This window comes from Pagrus pagrus (genome assembly GCF_965226575.1).
Source record: "Pagrus pagrus genome assembly, chromosome: 1".
NCBI classification, from domain to species: Eukaryota; Metazoa; Chordata; class Actinopteri; order Spariformes; family Sparidae; genus Pagrus; species Pagrus pagrus.
The window spans coordinates 33,848,237-33,873,527 of record NC_140185.1 but is presented as its reverse complement, the minus strand read 5'-3'; the positions used below and the strand labels follow the sequence as shown (position 1 = coordinate 33,873,527).

At 40.7% G+C, this 25,291-nt stretch overlaps 1 protein-coding gene across 5 annotated transcripts; it reads left to right on the top strand.

The window, feature by feature from the left end:
• The first annotated feature begins 730 nt into the window (after positions 1-730).
• cyld (cylindromatosis (turban tumor syndrome)) lies at positions 731-21,886 on the top strand. Of its 5 annotated transcripts, XM_084357672.1 has the most exons (18): positions 731-1,087; positions 2,047-2,584; positions 4,654-4,965; positions 5,285-5,314; positions 6,724-6,829; positions 8,597-8,698; positions 9,161-9,277; positions 13,067-13,455; positions 13,596-13,761; positions 13,863-14,004; positions 14,625-14,747; positions 15,314-15,405; positions 15,763-15,829; positions 16,710-16,842; positions 17,752-17,860; positions 18,104-18,222; positions 18,610-18,826; positions 19,561-21,886. In XM_084357672.1, exons 2-18 carry the CDS (start codon positions 2,093-2,095, stop codon positions 19,743-19,745), a joined length of 2,901 nt encoding a protein of 966 aa, XP_084213798.1. In that variant the 5' UTR covers positions 731-1,087; positions 2,047-2,092; the 3' UTR covers positions 19,746-21,886. The 5 variants fall into 5 exon arrangements, with proteins under 5 accessions (XP_084213798.1, XP_084213799.1, XP_084213800.1 ...); XM_084357673.1 differs by lacking the exon at positions 5,285-5,314; XM_084357674.1 differs by lacking the exon at positions 9,161-9,277.
• Positions 21,887-25,291: the final 3,405 nt, after the last annotated feature.

Genomic DNA, 25,291 nt, shown 5'->3' with positions numbered 1-25,291 from the left:
CAGTCTTCACTGAAAACAGGTTGTCTATGTTTAATGGATGAAGTAAACTAAACATATTCTCTTTACTGAGATACAGAGCTACTTTTACTGCTCTTGTATATTTAAATGTGTATGCTACTTTATAAATATTATATGCTTTATTGTTATACCTTTTATTTGAAAGCTATAGTATTATTATATATATGACAATTTTAGAAATTATTACATATTGATACTGTATGTATATATTATATCCAACACTATTTTTCAGTGATAAATAGCTCTGACTCAGCTGATAAAACGTTGGAATTTTTCATACATTAGACTGCATAGTTAATAACAATCTAAAAATGCAATATCACACATTGACATGTGTAATATTCAATGTTATATTGTGTTATTTAAAGATTAAATACTATATTGCACTGTACAATGGCCCATTCTGCATGCAGCCTCACTTTTCCATGATGTTTACAATAATCAAATTCTTGCTTTTAAATGCTGAATGCTCACCTGTTATCATAATTTAGTATTGCATCTCATATTATGAAAACACTGTGCAGTAAACACTCCTGACACCAGTGCTCGCAGTTTACCAGAGACAGCATCGTCTGCCCTGAAAGCTACGCTTCAACCTAACTACGTGCTCTATGGGAAAACCCCATAGAGTGGGACTTGGTTACGAACACAGCGATGAGCCAATCAGCGCTTGAGAAGGAATCGAACGACCAATGCCTGTTGAGGAGAGCAATGGCGTCACGCATTAAGTTTCGTCAGGTCGTCTCCTGTAAATAATATATCTAATAGCTGTAGCGGTGGCCTGTGTTATTTCACGTCTTTCCCACTGAGAACAGATGAATATAGATGCTGGTAACATACCGTAGAGGGTGGCAGTCCTCTGCCAGCCTGCTTGCTGTCGAGCAGCTCGCTAGGCTAACTTTAGCGCGATACTTAGCTCGTTAGGACGCTAGCATTAGCTAGCCATTTAGCTAATCAGAGGTTATAACGGCAGGATTCTAGCTTGTTTTCAGAGGCCTATGTGTGATTTAAATGGACATGTGAAATGACAGTCATCCGGAGCCTCTAACTGAACTGACGCGCATCAAAGGTAAGGTGTCAATATCGTTAGCGCTGAACGTAAATGGCTATTTAGTGCATTTTAGCTGACGGTGTGTTAGCCACTTCCCTCTCTCAAAGGGCCTTTGACTGACAGCGTTTGCTTGGAGATGACACACAGCCGCCGTGGTTGTCATGGACAATGTTAATGAAAGCGAGTCGTGATGTTGCGGTCAGTGATGCTGAACCTAGAATACACAAAACTGCGATTAACGTTGTGGTTGTCACGCTAAATACATGTCAGATCAGGTCAGGGCATGTCAGGTTGATATCACTTTCAGTCTTCTACCTGTGTTGTGTCATGAGCCCTGTGCTAATATCAAGCCTTAATGTCTATATTATTATTATTACACAATTCACTGAAATCATCAATATACCAACTCAGTTCATGGTGTACGAAACATGCTTGAAACAAATGACGGATGTAGTGTGAATGTGTGAATGTGCTCATGACTGTATCCTGTGGTTGATCACCACATCTGAGGTCATCAGGGGAAATCCATTCGTCTGCTGTCTTACCCTGGGTGTCAGAATAAGTCAACTGTCTGCTCACCTCCTGTTTTTAGTGTATTCAATTCAGTAGATGAGTAATGCTACACGAGGTCCTGCTAAAAAACAAGGGTACCTCATTGCACAGGAATGACTGAGCAGTTGAGAGAGAGAGAGAGAAAATACACAGACCGTGAGGAGCTATTAGATTTCTCACAACAAACCACAACCAGCAAAAAAGGTCAGAGATCTGTCACTTATAGATCAGTGATCAGCAGATGAAGACTTAAAGTTACCCTGCAGATTGGAATAATGTTTTGTCTATTGGAAAATTGTGTTTGTGTTTTTAATTTGTCGAATAATATATTTCAAACTAGCTTTCAATCATAATTTTAATGGTACGTGTCTCTTCCTCCTTTAATCCATTTGTTAACGGTGCTCATTTGTCACTTGTTCCTACAGAGGTCAAGCTCGCCTTGATGTTGGACCTCCTGCCTAGCATGCAGCCATGAGCTCTGCCCTCTGGAGCCAGGAGAAGCCCAGTGGGGGCTTCAGGGAGGACTGGCGCTTCTACATGGTGATAAAGGAGTGTACGGTGGAGAAGCCTCCCCAGAAGACCCTGAGGATCCCTCGTGGCAGTCTAGGCCAGGCCTGCCAAGAGCGCAACAGCCTGGGACGAACACTGCCCCCATGCAAGGGCAAGAAGAGTCTCCGCATCCTGGACCAGACCAACGTGGTTCTGAGCCTGGACGAGCGGGATGTCCTGGAGCTGGATGAGAAGCTGGCTGAGCTGCTGTTCCCCATTACCAACTGTGAGGAGCGTTACGCCCTGCTCTGCAACAAGTCACGGCTAGAGCGGGTCCGTGATATTGACTGTGGTTCAAAGGTGCGCGTCCAGCTGCGCTCAGGGGATGAACCTCTGCCTGGTGTGGTCCGCTTCAAGGGCTCGCTGCTCCCTGACAGAGCCCTCTCTGGAATCTGGTTTGGAGTGGAGCTGCTGGTGAGAACTGTTGTTGTTGTTGTTGTTGTTTTTTTTATTTATTTCTTTTTTATAAGAGGGTGTATGGAATCAGATGAGTCTCGATATGAATTGATGCGCACAGAAAGATTCACAAATGTGTTCTGTGATTTGTAAACAAACATATTTTTCAATGCACACAAATATTAAGCGTCTATGTAAATGTGAAGTAATCCACACATAAAAAAGAAGACAAGCAAGCACATATTTGGATGCTGTTACATTCATCTCCAGACTGTTGAACCCAGACTTGTAATCTGCTTGTCATTTGTGAACTTTACAGCATTTGTGTGTGGGTGTTGTGAGACTCCCTGCTGCGGCTTGGTTCACATATGATATTTTCAAACGCGAATCATCTTTAGATTTGCAAATGTCTCGTTCCTTTCCAGACAATCGTATGAGCGTAAATTTGAGGGTGTTATTTCATGTGATCAGTCGGCGTTACATCTGCACTATGAGGAGGAGAGAACGGACATGAAACAGCTGCCAGGCGGCTGGTAGTGATGTGATTAAATATGCTTGACTTATGAATGCTTGTCAAGTAGGTGATGTGGCTTTTATCACCAGGGTTGGTGAACAGGTTTGCTATATAATGCTAATAGGCAACCTAAGACCATTAGCTAACTTTACACGTATTTAATCATGCATAGGTTGGCCCCCAGGCAGCTGTGTGTTTTGGATTACATCTGTGTCTGTGTGGTTTGTGCAACTTCCTTTTGGTCATATCTTGAACAAAACAAGCAGCCAGGATGTTCTTCTTAAGAGCAGTCTGATACCAGGTGATTATGCTTGACCAAACAAACCCATAGTCCTGCAAACAAAAACAAACACTCCTTGCTTGTCTTTATTTATTAGGAACAGAAGTACAACCACTTCCACTACGCTTAGCTTTCATTAGTGAAAGTGCTCATGGCAGATGCAGTGCAATGAAGCGTTTGTACTCTTGTTCCAAATAAATAAGACACAAAGAAGTATGGCATTTTGTGAACACCACCGTTCATTTGCTGGAGTGTGGGTTTTGCTATTTTAAGCTCAATGGACTTAAGAACTTACATACACAACAGAGAGGGAAAAATGTCAGTACCACAAGATTCATTCAACCAGATCCTCTCTGCACATCTGAATGTTGCTGGTTTAAGCTGTTTGTACAGAGCAGAAGGCTGTGTTTTGCCAAGCCAGAATGAAAAGCTAAATATTCACATTTGTGTGATATTTGCAATGAGAATGCCAAATCTTCATCTTCATCGTGCAAAATGCAGGATTAACTGAAGTACTGGTTTACTTTCAGACTTTGTTGTTTGGCTTCAAGATTGTTGGGCCATGTTGCACAAATTCTAGGTTCATGGTCATTTTTCCTCAAACTTTCAAGATAGAGGCTGCCTTTATGTTGTTTTTAAAGTGGGCTGGAACAAAGCTGCAGTGTTTTTGACTGACGTGAGGGCGAGCAGATAATGACGGCATTTACATATTGTGTTAACTGTTCCTTTAATCGCCACACCAAATCTGTAATTTCATTTCATGCCACTCATTCTGTATTGTGTGTACAGCACTGTAAGTAACAAAATACAAAGGGTTGCTTATGGCAGCACAATGTTGTTTTTATTCTTCTGAATCTTCTTGAGTGGGCTGATGGAGCTCAAGCATTCAGACTGCAGCTCAATATAAAGGCTTCACAGTTTGCACATATGCTTCAGATAAAATTCTGATGTTATAACCTTCACCAAATACTGTGTCCCTTTTGCGAATATATGCCAGCAAAATAGAAATTCAGCACTTTTTTAATATCTAAAAAAAGAAGCAAAAAGTGTCATACTGTTGTTTGTGAGAGCGCACAGTATCTGTACTAGACATTTTATGATGTAGTCATCATCGCAGAAAGTCAAGTCATATTCCTACTGCAGTAATCGATCATATACTCTCACAGCTCTGTAATGTTGACTTGCATTCACTGAAGAATGCTGAGCAAGCAGCCGCGCTACCTGCCCTACTTATTATGAAGATAAGTTGCTCATCCTTCTTGCTCCTGTTCTGTCTCGCTCTCCATCTCCCAGGAGGAGGGCCGGGGCCAGGGCTTCACAGAGGGCTCCTACCAGGGCCGCCAACTTTTCCGCTGCGAGGATGAGTGCGGTGTGTTCGTGGCACTGGACAAGCTTGAACTCTGGGAAGACGATGATGATGAGGCATTGGGTGAGCTGGAGGTTGACCATGTCAGTTTGGTGGATGATGACCCGGACTTCCCTCCGCTGGAGATCAACTCCAGGGTCCTGGTGCAGACCAGGGACGGACCAGAGAGAGGCACCATCATCTTTTGTGACCTGCTGCCAGGAAATGAGAGTCTGGGCTATTATGTGGGAGTTGACATGGTAAGTTAGGCTCTCTCTAAATGAGTATGTCTTGACAGGTGCAGGAACAAATAGTAAATCATGATGCCCATAATGGTGCTAACAATAAGATAAAGTTAACCTGGCTCTGTCCGAAGTTAAAAAAATCCGCCTACCAGGCTGTACAAAAACCTTAAGTGTCTAATAGGAGTTACATATCGGACTATTTCTTATTACAGGTCAGTAACTTTCAGAAGTTTCTGGTGATTGCCTGGCAATTACCTGCAATTTAATGTTTTTTACACACAGTTTTTGGGTTTTGTTCACTGATTAAACAAAATAACTTTTCATTGAAATACAGGTCAATACTGGCCTGGAAAATTCAAGACACGTATGTATCATTTTATAACTTGATCATCCTAAATTTATTACATTTGCATCGTACAGACCTGAACATTTATTGTGGTTTGACTAAGAGTACGTTTTGCTGAGATCAAAACAATGACACAAGCCTGACCAATCAGGGTCAGTAGTTTATTACATCTATATAATAAGGTGTCAAATGGCATATCAAAAAAAATTATTTTATCACTGCAGCATATGGGCTTGGGAATGACCGCTGGCTAACATGCAATGTTTATGGTGATCTGTAATCTTAATATACGTATGATAATGCAACTATTTTTCGTTTTTACAAGTTTACTCCTCAGATTTCTCAGTTAGTAAGGAGAAAATTTACACTTTCAGCAGATGGATGTGAAAACCTGGCTTCTGGTGTCAAACTCTGCACATACATCATTCTATAGTGAAGCGCAATCATTCAACCGTAGAGACGAGGAGGAAAACAGATTCTTGACCGCAGGGAGACTTTAAGTTCATCAGATGTTGTGACTTGGTGTGACATTTACATTCAGCTAAATGGTTGTTAATAATGACGTGAGATGATGTTTCAGTCATGACTAAGGATGCTCTGCCGTCATCATTTAAATTGTCCTCGCCTCGGCAGAGGGCGGCAACGTGCGGAAAGTTACACATTTCATATTATCGGAGTTAATGTCTCGGGCTCTCTGTCATGACTTGCCTGTGTTCTCCGTCTCATCTTTTTTCATGACCGCTCCGCTGTATATTGACAGAACGTGTCTTGTTGCCTGGGATCACAGTAGCTGGTATCTATGGCTACTGTTGTCAGGCGGGAGTTGTATTGTAGTCATAGAGAGATTGAAACACATAACTGAGGCATTTGACTGCTGATCGTTAGCAGCAGCACTAACAGCAGCAGCAGCAGCCCACTCAGTGCATCTGAGCCACCCACACAAAGGCAAGGCAGTCACGCGGGGAGTGAGGTAAAGACTTAGTGCTGTATGACCCAACAGCGTGGCAAGGGGCCAGCAGGCAGCTGAGGAGAGCCCACTGCTCTGCCTCACTCTGCGTCCAGCCTCGCCCTGCCTTCTCTAGCTAGTGGCACCAGCCTCACGCTTATCTTAGATTATCCCGCTGGAACAGAAACCTGGATTCCAAACTAAAGAAGAAGAATGGTGTGGTTGTGCCTGCAGAGAAAGTAGAGCTCCCTGGTGGAAGGATTTGAGGTGGAAGATCTGTTGTTTTAAGTGAGAAGATGAGGATACAGAGGATACACAATACAGAGGATCAAGCTTAAGCATCATTTTTTAGTGATAAGACAATAAGACCTCTTTAATCACCAAGAAGAAACTAGAGGAAGAAGCACGTGTGGCGCCACTTATACAGGGATGACGAACGCCTGGGAGGGTTATATGGTTCTCATGTCTCCAACTCTTTCAGGACAATCCTATCGGGGACTGGGACGGTGTGTTTGACGGGAAGTTGCTGTGTAATTTTGCCAGTTTGGAGCACACTCGACTCGTCCCCATCTGTGACGTAATGCCAGGTGAGTCACCTAGTTATCTGTGTTTTTCCAAAAAAACATCCAGCCGTCCCTTTCTTGGACCAGTTCTGAGCTCCCTATGAGCGTTCGTGTTTGTGTTTTGCTTGCAGCGGGAACAGAGAGCCTTTTGTGTACATGGCTCACTTGTTTTTGAAAGTCAAGTGAGATACTCGGGCTCTTTGTTCTCCACATTGGCATATTGATTTGTTTATGTATGCTGACTGCTGCTTCTCTGACTATTCAGACTTGCATCGAGGGAATCTTGAAGATTGGGATTCTTAATGTAGATTTGTCAGTTGTCTTTGAAACCCTTCATTTGCAGCCCCCAGACAGGCTACATGGAGTTTATGTTGTCACTAAGTAGTTAGGTTGTCAAAAGTATTGATACTTCTTTTTCAATACCACTTGTTTATTACAGAGCCCCCAGGAGTAGTGCTTGGCTTTGAAGCCAATTTGAAATGGCGGCCAAAACGTGTAATCACAATGTCATGGTGGGGCCAGACAAAACTTACTTTCTTGTGAAAGAAGCTGCCGTAAAACAGTGGATACATTTCTTTTTTCTTTCTATGTCAAACCCCTGTGAAATTACTTGTTTCACTATCAGAAATTGATCCATTCATTCCAGTAACATTTGGAAAGTCCAGCCACACGATTAAATCATTTTATCCTCATTCAAGTCAGTGGAGAGCTAAACAGGAAGTTAGCTAGCTCAGCCGGTGGAAGTTTATGTAGAAGACCTGGGTAATCTTAAACCCGGACGTCAAACTTTTTTGGCTTAATGTGCCACTGCGCAGCTGTCATAGGAGTGAACAGGGCTCCACCTCGGACGCTGTATCCAGTCCTCATTGTTGGCCCGTGTTTAAAAGGATATAATATCCACATTCGATGGTATCGAAAGTACATCAGTGCCTAAAAAAAAAACAGATCTACAATCAGAATTTCAACCCAAGGCTGCACAAATGTGTTGGTCTGTGTTCAGCAACTTTTTCTGAGCCAACACCGTGTGCAGGTTTTCAATTAAAAAAAAAACCCATCTTCCTGTTTTCTGTGCCGAGGAGTTTAACTGGTGTCAAAAGAGGTATCCAGTACTGCTTTTTTTTTTTTTTTTTTTTTACACTTTCTGTAGAAATTGGTATTGTGACTCCACAAACAGGATCAGTTTGTCGTTAGTTCCTGATTTGTCATACTTGTGATTCTAGTCAGTTAAAAAAAACCCTGTGAAACATTTATGGTTAAAGATGAATGTGCAGTTAAAGGTGCACTGTGTATTTTTGGGAAATAAATTAAAACTCAGAAAGTTACTACTTCAATATTCATACGGTAATGCAAGAAAACTCACATATTTGTTTGATGAATATCTTTCCATAACTGAATAAAGAAGCTTTCCTCAGAGGGAAATAAGGTCAATGAGGACACAGTGCACCTTTTTGAATGCAGTATATTTATCCGGGAAACCTCCTTAAACAACACATCTGTTGTGATTGGCTAAATGTGAAGTAGGTTATGACATCACTGGCGTTATTGCTCATGGCAGACTACTTGTTAAACTTTCATACATCGAAATAATATCCTAAAGCTCAGACAACTGATAAACTCAAGACTTTTTATTGGATATTTAAATGTATTTATCAAACTTAGCATGAAGAGAAATGGTAAAGGCTTACTGCATGCATTGCAAATGGGTTGTGGAAGACATGAGGTGCATGGTAGTTTACGTAGGACAATAGGGGTGTTGTGCCTCTAATGTGGATGTATTTCTGGGCTGTGCAGAATATTCCATGCAGGACCAAAGGCTGCAAAAGCACAGTTTTGCCCCCAGAGGCACCAACAGTGACAAGGCGTCCTCTGGCCAAAGCAAACCAAAGAGCAAAGGTACAGCACTGCCGCTATTTTACAAACCTAACAGACCCACAGCTTGGTGTGATGATAATTCTTAAAGGGGCATTCCATCAAAATTGTCTGGTTGTGATCCTACAAATGAAATGAACAAACTTTTCCTCATGGGAGAAGTCTTTTGTTTTAGAGAACTCATAAAAATGATGAAAAACTTGGTCAAAGATGTTATTTTCAAGTCAGGCACGATTTTGGTGAAAAGCCCCTTTTTTCAAGAAGCAAAGAATAACAGGACATGCTAAAGAACATTTTGCACAAAGTGTGATAACTTCCTGTTGCAGCTGCTTTGTTTTGATGTGAATGCAACGTGTCTCTTCTCTGATTTCTTTCTCTTTCTTTTTTGTGTTTCTCTTATGGACAACACTGACTACACACACATGCACACACCCACACCTTTCTTATCTCTGTGTGTTTTTTTTCATGTACTTGTGTTATTTACAGGATTAGGTCATCAGTGTGGCAGTAGAAGCAAGTCTGAATTTTACTATACTTTAAATGGCAGCTCTGTTGATCCCCCAGCCCAGTCCAAATCCAAAAGCACATGGTACATTGATGAAGGTAAAACACGGGTACTCGTGGGATGTCGACCATCTTACTGGCAAGCTCCTGTTTACAACAAGCTACATTCTTAAACATTTCACGAAGGCACACTTTTACTGGTGCCGTATAGTTTCGATTTACTGACACTGGATCAGGGTCAGGATCAGGATCAGGGTTTCCATTCCCGCTGTTTACACTCTCTGGTACTGTGGGTTACTCCTAATGCAAGTGTCCTCCAAATGTAACATACAAGAGAATGTAAATAGGTAAAGTTGTGTATGATAACCTTTTTCTCCCACCTGCTTAAGACATGTGGCACATAGTCATTATGTTAAAGGTCCAGTGTGTGAGATTTAGTCATGTCTATCACTGAAGGTGCTGATTGCATCAAGCTGAACACCCTTTTCTCACCTTCCCCTCCTGTGGCTGCTAAAAGCGTGAAAGTTGTGAGAGTCCCTCTCTAGAGCCAGTGTTCGGTTTGTCTGCTCTGTTCTGGTCCACTGTAAAAACTAAGGATGTTTAATTGATCGATTAATTGCTGTAACAAATTTAACTCATTAAAAATGTCTTACTGACAATCAGAGATAGGCAAAAATACTTTGAAAAGTATCTTGTTAAAAATTAGAAATACTTCAAATATATATTTTGAATGTGTTAAAATGCAAAAAAAGTGGTATGAGAAAGTGTATTTAATTAAATTACAAGTAATTTATTATTTAAAAAATACATGACATTCTGTACATACTGATATTATTACATTTTAGCCATTTAGTAACGCGCCGCAATTAAAGTGAAGTCATAATTTTGTGTTGGTTAGTTTATTATTCGAGTAACATGGTGTTTACTATTAACTCTGTCAAATACAGATCAAGTCAGTGGTTAAAACAGTTTAAAATGTCCTACATATCTCATAATCTGACTAATGACTAACTTATCAATCAATTAAAGAAATTGCTTAAAATTTGCATCCCAAGTAGAAACACGGTGGACCCCGTCCCTCTGTAGATATGAAAAGCTCATCCTAGGTCGTGACAACACAAAGTTTCTTAGTTTCAGGTGATTATTCACTAATGAAAACATGATTATGAGTATTTTGTTCCATTCCTGCGAGTAGATGCTCATAAATCTTACACACTGGATCTTTAAGGATCAAGTGAGTCTTTTAAATTATTACTACAATGACTTCAGTTCCTTATTAAACTTATTCTTAAGTGTATCATTAACATTACTCAGTTAATGTATTTCTAATCTACAACTGTAGTGTAGGGTATAATAATGAGGCTCAGTTTCTCATAATTCTGATTATTATGATATCTACTGTATATTCTTTGTCCAGTATTTGACTTCAAGAGCAACTGAACAGAGTTGAGGTGCTGAAACAGTAGCAGTCAGCCGTCTTCACCACGCTGGCTAATATAAGAAATTCCACCAACACACCTGATCTGATCTGTGAACAAAAATAGTTTTCCAGCACTGTAGGTTTCACAAGAGCTACATTTTAGATGTATACAGAAAAGACGTGATGAACCAGGAAAGAAATGAAAACGTATCTGGTCAATTTTTTTTATTTTTTTTTTTACTTAACAAGTGGGAGAAACAGATTTTTAAGTAAACGTTTGCCCCACACATGTTTTTCAGAAGAACAACAATCAGTAGTTTGTTGCAGGAGCTTGCTATAAAGACCTTTCCACTAGTCTTGTCCTTCATCAGTATTTCGGTGTGATATTCCACCTGCATGGAGTAATCGGTGTTCCCTGAAGGCTTTTAATAATGCTCAGTGCTGCAAATGACACCTAAACTGGCCGTTGTCTTGTTTGTGGCTGCAGATGCAGTTAAAAGCTTCAAATTTTCTGTGCAACACAATTTGCAACACAAAAAGCATTAATAAAAACCTTTTGTTTCTCATGTCAGGACTGACCGGCTCAGTCAGAACATTGTGTCATCGTTTCCGTATTTCTGTTGTGGGGAAACAACTGTAATTTATTTTATTTTCTTTATCGGGGGGAAATTGCATCACTCATGTCATCACCAACATGTCAGTTGTGAGGAATTTGTTTAGTTAAACGATTATGTCTCCAGGAGTTGAGAGGATGGAGGCTGATTATCGCTGCGATGAGTGAATTTAACATGTACGCAGCATTTTGGATAATAACTCATTATTCTGTTTATTGTTACATTCATGATCAGGAATCAGTGTGTATTTCCAAAGACATCACAAATCAACCAATAAATTAAACGCAAAACAAGATACACAAGTGATGATGTGTATTGTGGCAAATACTAGCATGAGCAAGCTGTGAATGACCACTCGCAATCAAAGCGAGGAGTGTGAGATGATCGTAGCGTTGCCACCTGCCAGAGCAGAACAGAATCATGAGTTGTTGCTGTGATATTTTGGTGCTAATGCAGAAATCAGAAGAGGTCAGCCATAAATAGCCGACGTGCTGTTTTCACAACTGCTTACTCATCGTGTGAATGTGTAATCACTGTTATCTTCCTCAAGGGTCACTTTCCACATTTTGGGTTTTTTTTTTCTTTGTGGTTATGGTGCTTTCATTTCTGTCATGAAGAAGTCGCCACACTAGACTCCAAACTCCTCATGCTTCTGTCATCGAGGAGAGTATGGATGTACAAACTTGAAGGCGAATGCATCTTCATTGAAGAATTCATGTTGTCTGTCATGATAGTTCAATCAGTAAAAATGTGAAATTGTGATGATGGCTGTGGTTGACGAAATCAGGCGCTGCTCGGAGACAATAAATGTTGCGATGACTTTCTCAAGCCATCGATTAAACACTGTTGACGAGGTTGCTGTGCAGCTTCTGCCCCTGACGGGTTTCGTATTATGTCTGTAATATCACACATTCGTCTGAACAGCAGAGGAGAAGCAGAAACGCACTTCTGACTGTCGTTTGTTTACATTCTCATGGCACAAAAATAAAAAAAAACTTTGAAAGAGCAAAAAATAAAAAAGAGCAGCGCCTGATATTGAATCCAAGTGACATCCCAAACTTCCCCAGTCCATCAAAGAAGCCTGATTCCAACTGTGATATCTGTGAAAATTGTGAATTTGCATGAAGTTGTGTCATCGTAAAAGCATATTGCAGAACACCATCAGATAGGATGAAGAGTCTGCAGACTTTACGTCTCAAACGGCATTTTCACACTTTTCCAAATACTTGAGTCAGTACATTGGTTCGCTCCGTCACATATCAGAAGGCTCATCATTAACAGTTTTTACACTTAAGAATCTCTCTGAGCTGTGGATCAACTTTTCCACAGTACACCCTCACACATCACAGATATCTTTTTTGTGTGTGTGTGTTTTCTTCACACTTAAATATCAAGAAGACATTTCGTCTCAGCTGCAGACCAGCATGGCAGCAAACTGATGAATGGTAAAATACCTTTTTAAAATGCAGAAACTTTGCCTGCACTTGTCCAGATATTATTACAACTCAGCTTTGAATGGCTGTAACACCTCAGAGGAAGATGTTTGAAAAAAATGTCAGAAAAAGACTGTTGGACTTGGAAATCTATCAAGTTGGCCCAAGTGTGAAAATGCCCCAAGATGCAGAGATTAAGATTTTAGCACATCAAATGACATCTGACCATCTGAAAGTCTTGTTTTTGCTGACCTCCAGTGGTTGAAAAGGGCAGAAAAAGAGATTCTCAGCATGTTTTTTTACATTACTCATTAAAGACTCTTAAAGACCGGCATCTCTACAATAGTAAAGACAGCCTACATAACATGATGGGTTTTTACTGTCGAAGCGGATGTTAAGTTTTGCTTTCTTGTTTCTGCAGTTGGGGAGGACCCCGCCAAGTCACTTACCGAAACGCCCCCTGACTTCAACCAGTCCTCCCCGCCCTCCAGAGCCCCGCCCTCTGCCTCGTTGTCAAGTGACAACAAGTTCCACTCTCTGCCCTTCAGCCTGAACCGCAAGACCGGGCCCATTGACAGCATGAGTCATGGGCCCCTCTCCCTCTCTGTCCAGTCGGTGATGGGAGAGCAGACCGAGCCCCCGTCTCCTGCTGTCCCTCCCTCGCCGCGACCTTCCACGCCTCCCCGAGGACAGCCAGGTCTGGAGGTGGGCTCTCTGGTGGAGGTGAAGGAGAACCCCCCTCTGTGTGGTGTCATCCGTTGGGTGGGGCTGCCTCCTGGCCTGCTGGAGCCGTTGGCTGGGCTGGAGCTGGTGAGACAACACGGCAATGTAAACCTGAAAGTTAGGATTAGATCTCAGTGTCAGTAAGAGTAAGAGTCATTGTTTTACTGTACACACATGTGGTACCTGACATTAATTGGAAGATGTGATTTTGACTTTTTTTCCTCCAGGAGGAAGAGTGTCCCGGTTGCACTGACGGCACATTCAAAGGAACACGGTACTTCACCTGCCCACCCAAAAAAGCCCTGTTCGTGAAGCTCAAGTGCTGCCGGCCCGACTCCCGCTTCCCGTCTTTGCATCACTCCTCCAACCCCATCGAGCGCTGCAACTCCATCGGTGAGTCAGTCGGAGGAACGGGGGGATGATTAAAGGCACCAAATTAACTATCGTCCCCCAAAAGCTTTGTGTTTACACTCGCACTCTGTGTGTGTATGCAGCATTCGGAGGTTACCTAAGTGAGGTAGTACACGAGAACACGCCGCCCCGCACAGAGAATGATGGCCTGGATGTCATGGTGGGAAAAAAGAAAGGCATCCAGGGCCACTACAACTCCTGCTACCTGGATTCTACCCTGTTCTGGTCAGTCCTCAGTAAATACTTTATCAGCTACAGTTTACGCCGTTTTATATTAACGTCACTGGACTCCAGGCCTATTGATCGACTGTATGGTGCTTCCTCATCCAGCAGTGCTGTGTTTGCCCACAGGCAGAACTTATTAGTAAACTGTTTTGACTTTGCCCACTGGCTCTAACAGGATTCCCGCTGTGAGCAGGCTGCTGGATAGTGGATCTTTTGTTTCCGCCAACACTGCCAAAGGGCTATTGAACAAAGCAGTCAACCCAAACTACTTCAGCAAACTACGGGAGATCTCATGCTCCCAGTATCGACCAGTTTGGAGTTGTGAATTTTAGCTTTGAAATCAACTCCCAAATTAATTTCTATGGGAAATTGGAGGCTGAGGGCTTCACATACAAAGTATTTTCATTAACTACGCAATTAATACAAATGTGATTTAACAAACTCCATTTTATCAATCATATGAAGGTTTACACTATTAACATTGTTGGATGATATCTGTTTTTTAATTTCAGGTAGTTATCAGCCAAAGATCATTGGTAATCATTATTTATTTGTCAAAATCAGATTAAAGGTACGAGAATATTAATATTAATCCGTTGGTTGTGTGTTTGGCTCTGCAGTCTGTTCTCCTTCAGCTCTGTACTGGACACGGTTCTGTTGAGACCACGCTCAAAGACGGATGTGGAGTATTACAGAGAGACCCAAGAGCTTCTACGCACAGAGATAGTAAACCCCCTGCGCATGTAAGTTACTGCACACATGCTGCGCGTTTGTGGCTTTGACTCATATCGTTTTTGACTCAGTATTCTCATGACCTTTTTAACAGGAAGCTAAAAGCTACTCCAAAAGAAACTAGACTAAAATGATACAATTTCTCTATGACTTTTAAATAATGATGTACATTTACATAAGGGTCATTCCATCCATGTCATAGATTTTCTGGAAAATATTCATGCAAAAACTCCCATAGCTGTACTTCAAATACTATTTATATAAGTCATGCCTTTTTTTAAGTTTGTCCCTCAGAGCTAAATTTAATCATTTCTGTGACTGTGTATTCTTAGCATCACCGATCACTTGATTGTTTTTCACCGGATCTGATTGAAATTAGTCCCGCACATCCAAAAACCCCCCCAAGGTTTTCAACATGTATTCATTTAATTAGTTGTTACAGAATGGTTACAATAATCAGAGTGTTTACCCAAATGAAGAATCTTTCATAGCTACGCTAGTTTTAATTGAAGGATTAATATTGACAAATAGATGACTTTTTAGCTAGCTTGTAACGTGCTGGTCCTCTGTCCGGCAGACATGGGTATGTTTGTGCCACGAAAGTGATGAAGCTGAGGAGGATCCTGGAAAAAGTAGAAGCTGCCTCTGGTTTTACCTCTGAAGAGAAAGGTAGGAGGGGGGAGACGGATTACTTGTTTACCGGTCCTTCAACAATTTCTCATAATTTTCACTGTGCTGAGTGTGTGTGTGTGTGTGTGTGTATGAGAGTTCGACTTTATCATGATAATTGTTTCAACTTCTTCGTACCGGTGTTGCTTTCTAGTCTAAGTCCCCCTCGAGAATCGGGATTTTGATGTGATTGTTATTGAAAAGGCTGCTATACTGATAACATAAAAATCCCTCTATGAAGGTTTTAGAAACACAGAAATATATCGACTTGACAGTTTTACAGCGTCCTTTCTGGGTTGGCAGCATTTAAACAGGAATGTTACCTCATGTCTCATTTAAGCAAATCTTGTCCTGCAGATCCTGAAGAGTTCCTTAATATCCTTTTCCATCACATACTGAGGGTGGACCCACTACTCAAGCTAAGGTAAAAGTCACAAAATACACTTAATAATTATTGTTATTACAGTTTGTTACATTATTATGAAATGGCTGAAATAGTTTAATGATCACTTTTCACACTCACCATGTGAGTGACGTGGCGTATTAAACAGCTTGACTGCTTAACCGCAGAATTAAACCGGAGCTTTTTCTAAAATCTGCAACGTGTAATTTTAGAGTCACATAAAGTTTCACTTCTGCTGCAGTGTTCACACTGGAGACTGAGTGATGGACACTGTGGGCAAAAGTGGTTTAACTGTAGGAGTTTTTTGGTCACGCTGTGAAAAACTCCCCTCCGTACTCATCTTTGAAATCTGCACAAGCTGTTTTACAGAGGAACATTTCCATAGTAATTCTGTTCACCCATGATCAGGATACAGATGTTACAGAAATGTGTTGAAGGCTAAGACAAACTACTTGTTGGCTGAAATGCTTTAAAAGGGAAAACACATATTACTAATTGTTGTAGTAAGCTAAGCTATTTTTTGTTATTTGTACATATTTCATAGAAAAGTCTTTATAATCCAGAAAATCCACGTTTATTAACAATAATTTCATTGTTCATCCTTTACTTACATGATTAATTAAAGGCAATCAATGTCTGTGTACAGTTCAGGGTTGGTACATGTATTGATGAATCAAAAGAAAATGCTAAGTACATACAGCAAGCCTGAAGTGTTCGATCAAAATCTTGTTTTCTCAGGAAGCATTCAAGCAGATCTGCTATTAGTTAAATAAATACTTAAGTGCTGCAGAAAGAGCTTCAGATCACAGTTGTCTTGTCACCTTTTCCCCCTGAGAAAGAATGATGTGAATAAAGCTTAGAAAGATAAATGAACGAAGACTTTGCTGTTGTTGTTTTCCAGGTCAGCAGGACAGAAGGTCCAGGACTGTTACTTTTACCAGATCTTCATGGACAAGAAGGACAAGGTCGGAGTTCCCACCATCCAGCAGCTCCTCGAGTGGTCCTTCATCAACAGCGACCTAAAGTTTGCAGAAGTGAGTTTATTTATTTTTAACTTCAGCTTGAGTTGAGTAGAAAGATTGGTATTATTTTTGGTTTGATTTGTCTGATAGTTTCTAGTTTGGTACAGTCTCATAAGTCTTTGAACCAAAATATGATGCCACCCAAGTTTTTATTTTTATTTTAATTTTTTAAATTTTTACCTTGTTTTGAGCTACAAATCAGATTTTACCAAATGGTTTCAGTTGAACTTGAAAGTGTAAAGAAATTGAAATAAGGTGTGCAATACAATGTTGCAAGGTCTTAACCATTAGAGAGAAACATATTACCAACATTTCATACATTGTGCTGCTGTAGTCTCATATTTAGAGTGTAGTGGAGGTTTCTTCTTTGAAAATACTCCAGTGGTGCTGTTATTAGTGTGTCACACTGTAGGAATGGCTCCCTCTTGTGTTTATTGTTGGTAATTGGAAAACTACATTTGTCATTTTTATTAAAGTACGTGTGTATGAGTTGTTTCTGAATCAACGTTGATTAAATTAGATCAAATTTAGGGTTGAGTCAGTGCTGATGAGGAGAACAATATGCTTTTTAAGCTGTCATGGCCCATGCAGTGATGAGAGCTTTGATAAAGAGGGGAGAATAGTGAGAGTGTTTGTCTGTGTCTATGTTCTGTCTCGTCTGTTTCCTGCCTTTTAATTAACCCAGATAAAATAAAGTTTTAAAGCTCGTCTATTACCTGTATTTACTTTCAAGGAACCGTTAAGATCTTGCGTTGGATATCACGTCCGTGTGTCGACTCTCTCCAGGCAGCCTTTTGACCTCACGTTTCACTTCCTGTGTGCGCTGAGTTGTGCCGATGTGTCCACGCTGCTTTGTGGATAACTACAAAACTTCTCTCTCTGCCTGTTTTTTCCTGACCCCCCCCCCCTCCTCCCGCCCAGGCTCCCTCCTGCCTTATCATCCAGATGCCCCGCTTTGGCAAGGACTTCAAAATGTTCAACAAAATCTTCCCCTCACTAGAGTTAGACATCACAGACCTTCTTGAAGACAGTGAGTTGTAGATAATCATTTTTTCCAGTGTGTAAGTGTGACATGTTCTTGCCGATCAATGGTTGATTCTGAGCTGTGTGGCGTTCGGTAATGAAATCCCACTGAGTTGTCACTGCTGCTCAGCTGAGATGAAGGAAGCCTTTTTTCTTTTCTTGCCTTCAAACCGGCTCTTAACTTTTTTAAAGAACTACACTTCTGTGTGGTGTGTCAGATGGAATGAAATCATGTGTTTTTATTATCCAGCTCCGAGGGAATGTCGAATCTGCGGAGGCCTGGCTCTGTACGAGTGTCGAGACTGTTATGAGGACGGGGATATCACCGCCGGCAAGATTAAACAGTTCTGTGAAAAGTGCAATACACAGGTAAACAACAGCAGCAGCAGGCGTTATTACAACACCAGTTCAACAAATCTTAAGTTGTTAAGTGTGGGTCAGGACCGTCCATTTGGTGGCGCCAAATCCAAAGGAATCACACCGTGTGAGTGCAGAAGTTATGTTGCAGAAAAGAAGCTTCCACAGTAGATTGTAACACATTTCACTTGCCAATACTCAGAGAGTTGACTGAAGTATTTTTGGATTTTCATCTTAATTGCTTTCCTAACAGTATGAATCATCTGATCCACCTCAGAACTTTTATTTTCTCTGATCTGTAATCTATTTATCGTATGAAGCAAGTTGAACGTATTTCGTTCAACCTTAAAAACACCACACTCACAGACTGTCTGCGTGTAACTCATCGTTCCGGTTTAGGTTCACCTCCACCCGAGGAGGAAAACCCATCGGCACGGCAAGCTGTCCGTCCCCAAGGAGCTGCAAGACGGTACGGGGCGGCAGGGCAGTTTCCCCCGCCAGAGGATGGAGCTGTTCGCCGTGCTGTGCATCGAAACCAGTCACTACGTGGCCTTTGTCAAGTACGGCAGCGCAGATTCCGCCTGGCTCTTCTTCGACAGCATGGCTGACCGTGACGGTAGGTGTCACGGCCTTTGGACGCTGCGTTTGTTATGACATCAGACTGATCCTTGAAACGAAGTTGTGATGAACAGGATGTACAGGAAACTGTTTCTGTAACACGGGTGAAAGAATTTCACAAGGCTCAGTGACCCAAATACTATTAAAAGGGCCTCGCCCAGTGAAGAAGACACGAAAGAACCAAATAATCACATTCAGGCACTCTGGGTATCTGTTTAAATCTTGAACTAAACTTATGGTTTCACACATAGTTTTCCATTGTAAGGCTTAAGAATACATTTTAACTATTCATGCTTCCTGCAATATCAAACATGACTACCACAGCTAATGAGCACAGCTATAAATGTATCTCCAATCTGACCTGAGCAAATTATAAATTAATTTATACAATTATTTTTTTAACAATTAATGGATTAATTGGTGAAATGTCAGGAAAAGTGAAAAAAAAAAAAAATCTACGTTATTACAGAGAAAGGCAGCAAATAATCAGTATTGGATGCTTTAGGTAGTGTTTGAGATTTTTGCTTAAAGATGACATACAGTTGGTCGTTAATTAATAGTTTTACCTTTTAATTGCTGTTTTATTTTATAAGTGCATTGATTATGTATTTGGCAGCTTCTGATGGTGCAGTATTACGAACACTAGGAATACTTTGTGAACTCGATGTGACTGTGGTTTTGCTGTTACAAATGAGAACCTCGTTTATAATGATCGTGCACGTCACTTCGCAGGAGGCCAGAACGGTTTCAACATCCCCCAGGTGTCGCCGTGTCCGGAGGTGGAGGCCTACCTGAAAATGACCCCAGAGGAGCTGCACGCCCTGGATCCCAAGAGCATCCAGGGCCAGGCCCGACGCCTGCTGTGCGACGCCTACATGTGCATGTACCAGAGCCCGACCATGAGCCTGTACAAGTAGAATCCTCTCCCTGACCCCTGACCCCTTCCACCCCTCAGCCGCACCACCTCCCCCTCTCCCAGGGCAGGAGATTCTCAGAAAGACCAAAAATGAAAAATAAACTCGAAAGAAGAAAGGCTGCCTGCCAGCAGGGGTGCTGTCCGGAGTTAACCCTCTCCGCCCCCACCTCTCCTCAATGCCTGCCCGTCTCCGGAGGTCGAAGAGATGGAGGAGAGGGGGAGAAGCCTATTTGCACTGTGCATTAGTTGAAGTGTCGTGTTCTTCATGTAGTCCTATGTAGCTTCCCTGTGTCTCACAGCTGAACGTTGGTGGTGGATGACGAAGCAAAGGTAGGCCTTATGAAGGTTTACTCCCTGTTCAGGGAGGAAGAAGGGGGGGTGGGGGGTGCAACAGAAACAAGAGGAGCTCGTGGGAGGACCTCGGCCACCTCATTTACCTTAAGAAAAGAGGAGTCCTGCTATTCTTAATCACTGTAAAAGACGGGAGCTTTCCATAACGCCACATTAAGGAAGCAATGCAGTGCGCAAATCCTCATCCAACCTGTGTGTACTGTTCTAAAAATCTTGTGTAAACTCTCTTGGTAGCATAGATTTCTCAAGGTAGTAACATCAACGGTGTAGATGTCAACCCACTGTGCAGTTGCATTAAGACCAGAGTATTCTGCTCTTTGTGAACCGGTTTGCATATACTCCCATCTCCACGCTGTGTAAATGTCTTTTACAGTATATGTTTTGCAGAAACAGATGTAGCCATTGTAAAAGTCTCACATTTTACTGCATACTTGCTCAACCGATGCTGCACTTTTTTTTTTTTTTGCTCTATCCCCAAGTGGACCTATCAGGAAACATTTAGGTTTTGCTCTTTTTTTTTTCCACCCCCCCCCTCCCATTGGAAGTCACAGTGAGTGCTAATTTGTTGGTTGGGAGACATCAGAGTTCTGTGTTACAGAATACAAATTTGCCTCTCCTCTGTAGCTGTAAAGAAGGCTCTGCATTGCTAATGCAGAGTAGATGCCAGATAAAATGCACGAAGGGAGAGACTTGTACAATGGCTCCTGTTGTAGAGCTGGTTGGTGGAGCACTCCATGCATTCATAGGGTCAATGAGGTGAAATACTGGAAAAAAAAGTGCGGCTGTTTTCTTCAAAGTAGAGTGTGAAGAATTTCACATGCAGTGTTTTTTTTTATTTAGTTTTTTTTTTTCTAAGTCTAACCTAAATTATATTTTATGTTTACGAAGCCTTTTCTCTGCCCGTCATGGCAAGTATTGACTCTCGCTGCCTTCCATGAAGATGTGACATGCAATGTTTCCAGCCATGCACCAGATAACAAAAACAATGGTGATCAAATGTTATTATTTATTATATTCTAATCACATTGGAAACTCATCTGTCGTCCCTTTTTTTTTTTTTTTTTTTTCTGAAAATGAAACAGGGTTGATGATACTGGTTTGGGTGATCCTTGTTCCTCTTTCACTGTATATTGAAGTGAGTTATCGTAGTTTACGCTGTCTCATAGCAACTACTGAATGTTAATAGTGACATGTTGAACAGTGTAGAGTTAGAGGATGGGTGATGAATGAGGCCAAAGGCTGGTAACCTTGGGGCAACATATTATATGTATTTAAAGAAAACATTAAATTAAAAAATATCCTCGATTCCACCGTGAACCAATCATACCGAGCGTGGGGCGAGATATGAAGGATTGGTTGATTTTTTATATATATACGACACAACATTGGATCAAATCAACAAACGGCACATGTTGGCATCAGCATTATATATTTTTCCTAAATCACAACTTTAATCGTGGATTTGTTTGTGAGAATAAAAACGAGTGTGTAAGGGGCGTTTTATGAATTCGGTTCCAGCTGACGACTTCCATTTTGCTCTGTGGTGGTCTCCACTGTCCCAGGGATCCTGACAGGAGACCTTCCTGTGTGAACTTTTCTTCTGCACTGCTGAAGCTTGTCACTGACTGGAGCCTTGTTCTCTGTGAGAGAAGTCTCAGAGCGGAGGATGGGATTTTGATTTTTTTTTTTTTCTGTTGCATCTGTACAGTATAGACATATGTAACGGGTGGAATATTAATGTCAGTGATGTTCCTGTAAATGTTAACAAAATAAAGCCCATTTTGAAGGGTACACGGCATGTTCTGAGTGGTGTGATGACGAGTTCAGTGTAGGCGAGCGACGAGGATTGAGGATCGGCTTCTGCAGATACGTTGGGAGGAGGTGGTATTGTGTTTTCAATCAATTCTTTAACTTAAACAGCACAGAGACACCAGTGACGGAGAGCTACCACGGAAAATGGGTAGTAAATGTCACTGTATTATGTATTCTGTGGGTGGTGTCACTCCTGAACAATTATGGTATAACCGGTTACTACAGAAGCCCTGAAGGGCAAGGGAGATTTTTTTTTTTTCTGGTGCGACTTTTTCTAAGTTCTAAAATATGTTTTGTGAAAAAAAATTTTTTCGCAGATGAAAGTATTTTTTTTTTCATGTCGAGCCAAGGGAAAAATTTTTTTTTTTCAGGAGTGAAAATTTTCTCTTTCATGTGTCGAGCCAAGTGAAATTTTTTTTTTTTTTTCACAAGTGAAAATGTTTTTTTTTCACAAGTGAAAATGTTTTTTTTTCCACAGGTGAATTTTTTTTTTTCACAATGAAAATAAAAATTTTTCGCAATGAAAATGTATTTTCCTCAACACATGAAAAAACTAAATTTTCAATTGTGAAAAAACTAAATTTTCATTGTGAAAAAAAATTAATTTTCACTTGGCTCACCACATGAAAGAGAAAATTTTAACTTGTGAAAAAAAAAAACACTTGGCTCGACATGAAAAAATATTTTCACCTGCAAATTTATTTATTTTTTTCCTGTGTGTATGAAACCCAGTGAAAAATATATTTTTCCAGAGGAGCGAAGGTTCAAGTGAAATTTCTCAGTTGCCCCTCAGGGCATGTGAAGAAAAATATTTTTCGAGAGGAATTTAAGCCTGAACAGTTTGTTTTTGTAATACTCATTTTGACCACAAGAGGCTGCATTGTGGCGACTGGGGAAACTGGCGACACAGATGGTCAATTAAAGCCAGATTGCAGAAATTAAACATGAGACATTATTTAACACATTATGATGCATCTCACATTTAATTTCACTTCATATCAAATGTTAATTATAGATCCACGTTTTCATAAACGTTCAAACCAGCAGTGTTACTCACGTACTTGCAATTACGTACAGTATTTGCGCTTATAGTGAAGCGTGCGCACACCGCGCACTGGAGACGGCGCAGTCTCTGCACACATTCTGCCTTCTCCAGTCGGCTCATCTGGATCATCCTCACAACCTGCGAATATGGATTGTATGATTTATGAAAGCCCGTAAATAAAGTCAGTGACAGCTCTCACAGAATCGTTACACTCCATATCCTCATTGTGAGTCCTAATCATGATGCAGGCCGAGTTCACTGTAACTACACTGAAACGATATCCCAGGCTGAGGGATACTACTGATTGTCACGCATAATTTGGGCACGTGAAGCAGTCGGTCTGATCGCTGTAAACAAATAAATACTGTGCTGACGCTCGCGCGTAATATTGACGGATGCATGGATTTTCCCTGTCCTCGCGCTGCTGAAGGACAACGTGAATTGCAGAATTAATAAAGAATTTTTCCAACCTCCATCTCAGACACATACAACTTGGTTTCTGTCATTTCTTGCCAGGAATATACACTTTCTTCATGTGACCGTGATTCACTGTTCACTGTAGGCACCCGTTGTTGAGATGAGCTGATAATACCCAGAATTCCACCCGTGACACTAAGGGCAGCTTAGCGCCATGTTTGACATATTCCTCGCCAAAAGAAACATGACAGTCACGTTACATAACTTGTTAACATATAATAAATGCATGTTGTGTTTGGAGTGCAGAGAGAAATGAAAACTCTGATCGAACATGGATGCTTTTCATCTTATTTAGGACATGAATAGTGGCACACATCTGCCTCTTGTGGTCAAAATGAGTATTACAGAAAGAAACACTTGAGCCTTAGCTCCACGGAAAAAAAAAATTTCACGAGTGAAAATGTATTTTTTACTCCTTTCAACACATGAAAAAAATTTATTTTCACTTGTGAAAAAAAATGTTTTCACTTGACTTGACACGTGAATAAAAAAATATTTTCACCCAAGAAAAAAAAAATATTTTCACTCGACTTGACACATGAAAAAAAAATATTTTCACCCGAGAAAAAAAAAGTTTTCACTCGACTTGACACATGAAAACAAATGTTTTCACTTGACTTGACACATGGAAAAAAAATATTTTCACCCGAGAAAATTTTTTTTCACTTGACTTGACACGTCAATAAAAAAATATTTTCACCCGAGAAAAAAAAAATATTTTCACTCGACTTGACACATGAAAAAAAAATATTTTCACCCGAGAAAAAAAAAGTTTTCACTCGACTTGACACATGAAAACAAATGTTTTCACTTGACTTGACACATGAAAAAAAAATATTTTCACCCGAGAAAAAAAAAGTTTTCACTCGACTTGACACATGAAAAAAAATGTTTTCACTCGACTTGACACGTGAATAAAAAAATACTTTCACCTGAGAAAAAAAAAAAATCACACTGTTTCACACATGAAAAAAAATATTTTGGAACTTTGAAAAAGGAGCACCAGAAGCCTCTCAGGGCTTCCGTAGTACTAAATTTCCACAGTCAACAATAACTTATTATTTCACATCAGCAAGTAATTTCTGAGGAACACACAATCAGCAGCACACAAAAGAAAAGACTCGTCCATGGGAACATTTATTAAAATTGTACTTTTAAGTAGCAACTTAACACCAGTTAACTGATGTAGAACTGTGATCCTTTGCAGGGACCCCACCTGTGGGCAACTTAACCAAATTGAAAGTGGTTAAAACTAGCAACAATAATAATAATAATATATAATAATGCATCAGGGTCATTTTTTAAGTAACATGCACGTTTACTTTTGATACATGAACTTCATCAATGTGGATTTTCACTTGTAGAGTTTTTTACATTGTGGTATTGGTACTTTTACTCGAGCAAAGGATCAGACGACTTGTTCCACCTCGGGTCAGGACATCCTAACACCACTGTGGTCATATATTTAACCAGAGACTGCAGTGAAACAGCCTTTCAGCCTTTTATTAAGTTACTCTTAAAACCATGAGGGCACACTAACCTGCCAACACATCTAGTGACTACATTCAGTAAGACGATACAAACAGCTGTTTTCACATATAAGGTCTGGTCAGGCTTTGAAATTAATTGGTACATTTTATCTTTAATTTTATGTGAAGTTTTTGTCTTACTGTTGTGACTGTAAATACATCATGTGGGTCTAAAAACCAGGAGCTTACTGCATCTGAAGTGGCAACTGAGAGAGACTTGAGGGACCTGGTGACCTCCCGAAGTAGCTTTTCCAACTGTATATTGAGTTTTTTTCTCCTGAGATAACTGCACTTACACAGTAATCATACAGTTTTCAGTTTTTCTGAAGGCTG